Source organism: Cryptomeria japonica, chromosome 5 (genome assembly GCF_030272615.1).
Source record: "Cryptomeria japonica chromosome 5, Sugi_1.0, whole genome shotgun sequence".
NCBI lineage: Eukaryota > Viridiplantae > Streptophyta > Pinopsida > Cupressales > Cupressaceae > Cryptomeria > Cryptomeria japonica.
Window position 1 is genome coordinate 214002140 of NC_081409.1, and position 2346 is coordinate 214004485.

At 39.4% G+C, this 2346-nt stretch overlaps 1 protein-coding gene across 1 annotated transcript; it reads right to left on the bottom strand.

Moving 5' to 3' along the window:
- Window positions 1–453: 453 nt before the first annotated feature.
- Window positions 454–1839, bottom strand: LOC131056532 (putative germin-like protein 2-3). The gene is made up of 3 exons (XM_059220506.1): window positions 1685–1839; window positions 1081–1148; window positions 454–986 (listed from the first exon to the last, which is right to left on the bottom strand). Exons 1-3 carry the CDS (start codon window positions 1837–1839, stop codon window positions 454–456), a joined length of 756 nt encoding a protein of 251 aa, XP_059076489.1.
- Window positions 1840–2346: the final 507 nt, after the last annotated feature.

Consider the following 2346-nt stretch of genomic DNA (forward strand, 5'->3'; position numbering starts at 1 on the left):
CTTTTAGCAGCCTTTTAGCATTATATCAAGTACGTCATCCAATAGTGGGTATGGGACTAAAAGACTAGACAACTTATATTTTTAGTAAGGCGTAATTTGAGATTAACTGGTTTATATATATATATCTATATAAAATTAAAAAAATTCGTATGAAACACCCCACTTCAAAAGCTAAAAGTGTTTAAGAAAACAAAGACCAAAATCATTCCAAGAGCCATACTTTTAGTATTACCCATTGTTCATCAACTGAATGCTATTTGATTTATAATTAATTCAACTTCCAAAATAATTGGAATATTGCAGCCATAGTAGACACTAGTTTCTAAAGAATATTGAGCCACACATAACAAAAGAATTAAATCATCATTCATAATTCGTTAGTCTGCATGCCTGGCCTCTTGTTCAATTTATTCAGGAATGATAAAGAAGGAATGGCAAAAGAACCCATGGAAGCTATTGCATGAGTTTGCCCTGAATGAAATCGACTACTGTTTTATCACTGCGGAAGGCCTTGGTCAATACACCATCTGGCATAGGAGGATTTGCTGCAAAGAGGGAATTGGCAGTAACCTGAATTCCTGGATTTTGGCTGCTCAACGCAGCGATGGCCACTGCATTTCGCTCCCCCACATTCTGCTGGAAATGTAGCAATCCTTTGGGAAACACAAACACATCCCCTTTCTTCAACACCTTGCTGTAAAACTTGTTTGTTGTATCGATGAATCCCACTAGCAATTGGCCTTTAAGTAAAACCAGGATTTCTGAGGCTCTTGGATGGGTGTGAGGAGGAATAATTCCATCCACAGCGTAGTCTATACGGACCAACGATATTCCCAGAGTGTTTAACCCCGGAATCTGGTTAACGTTGGCTGCTGTTACGTTAAACCCTACGGCGTTGTTTGTGTCCCCTCGTCGCAGCCCTCCGAAGAAGAAGTCCTCTGCTGAAACCATTTTGGGGTCCTTGCAAGAGAAGCCGTTCACTGAAACTGTTCATATTCATATTCATGTTTGCTTAGTACTCTTACATGCACACACATAGCTAAAACAGAAAAAAACGAAATTCCATGCATGAAACTTTACCTTGGCCTTGCCTGTCTGCAACACAGAAATCTTGCAAGGAATCGGGATCTCCTCCCATCACAACCTCACTGCAACAACATATAAATACACACAGAAAAATTAAGCTCAAGCTCAAGCAGCCTGCCATTTTTCCCAAAAAGATTATATCAACTGAGAAAACTCTGAGAAGTGAATGTGATTGAATTGCAAATCATGATTCAACATTATATAGTGGAAATTGTAAAGGAGAGATTCAAAGTCATGTTGGCAATACCGCGTAAAGCCTTTTAATATGAATTATACACGGTCTTCATTACATAGGGGACCAAGAACGACAAAATCGAAGAAGGGGGCGGCATTTCGAATCAACTCATAACAACCAAAATGTATTAGACAAACATCCTTTAAAGTGTACATATACAACAAAGACAGTAAATAATACAAAACTAATCTGTTTAAATAAATACGAGAACAACATGGAAAGGCAGGCAGCGAGCAGGTAGGATTAAGACGGGAAAAAAAAATGCACTACTACAAGGAAAAAGCCAAAGGAATGGGCTGGGCTTAACCAGCATACACTAAGCTTTGACCGCTTCGGTGGCTGGTGTGAACCCCATACTTTTACTGTCTATTCCCTTTCAATGAACTGGCACTGTTAACTTGTTCAAATTCAAACTGCCCTCCCGCGCAAAGTACGGTAGAAACCCGTAAGCGTTTGATCTTTAATCTTCTGTCGACTTCAGTTTTAATTCGCATACATCTGAATAACGCTGCCAACATCATCTAAGACGTGGGTATTTTTCCAGCACAAGGGTGATCCATTAGCTTCTGTCTATGCAAATGGGAGCTTCTAACAGGGTATCCACATCCATCAAATCATAATGGAATGGGCGATGATTGTTAGAATTTTACAGTTAGAAATGCTCTGCTAGACATGTATGCAAAATGTGGAAGCATAGACAAGGCATGTGAGCTGTTTGACAGAATGCCTAGATGAATTGGGCTTTATAATCTGCTCATGGCCTCTTCGTGAAATAGAGCTTCAATGTTCTTTCTATCCCATGCTTCCTGCAGATGAAATAAAGCACGTAGGGATCTTACACATAGAGGAATGAGCCTCAAGGGTGTGACAATGTTGAACAGAGAAAAATGTGGCCAATGAGAGAGAAATTGGCCAGAGCAAGAAACTAACGGCCTAAATAAAGTCACGGCAGTCCAAGAGTTAGTATTTCATGTAGAAACAACCATAAAATAAGAAATTTTCATGGAATGTTAGCATGCTACATA

Coding starts and splice junctions, on each gene's coding strand:
- LOC131056532 (XM_059220506.1), bottom strand. CDS start 1,839: ATGTTGGCAGCGTTATTCAGATGTATGCGAATTAAAACTGAAGTCGAC. Junction 1,149..1,684: donor TCATTGAAAGGGAATAGACA/GTAAAAGTATGG, acceptor ATGTTGTTGCAG/TGAGGTTGTGATGGGAGGAG. Junction 987..1,080: donor TGCAGACAGGCAAGGCCAAG/GTAAAGTTTCAT, acceptor GAATATGAACAG/TTTCAGTGAACGGCTTCTCT.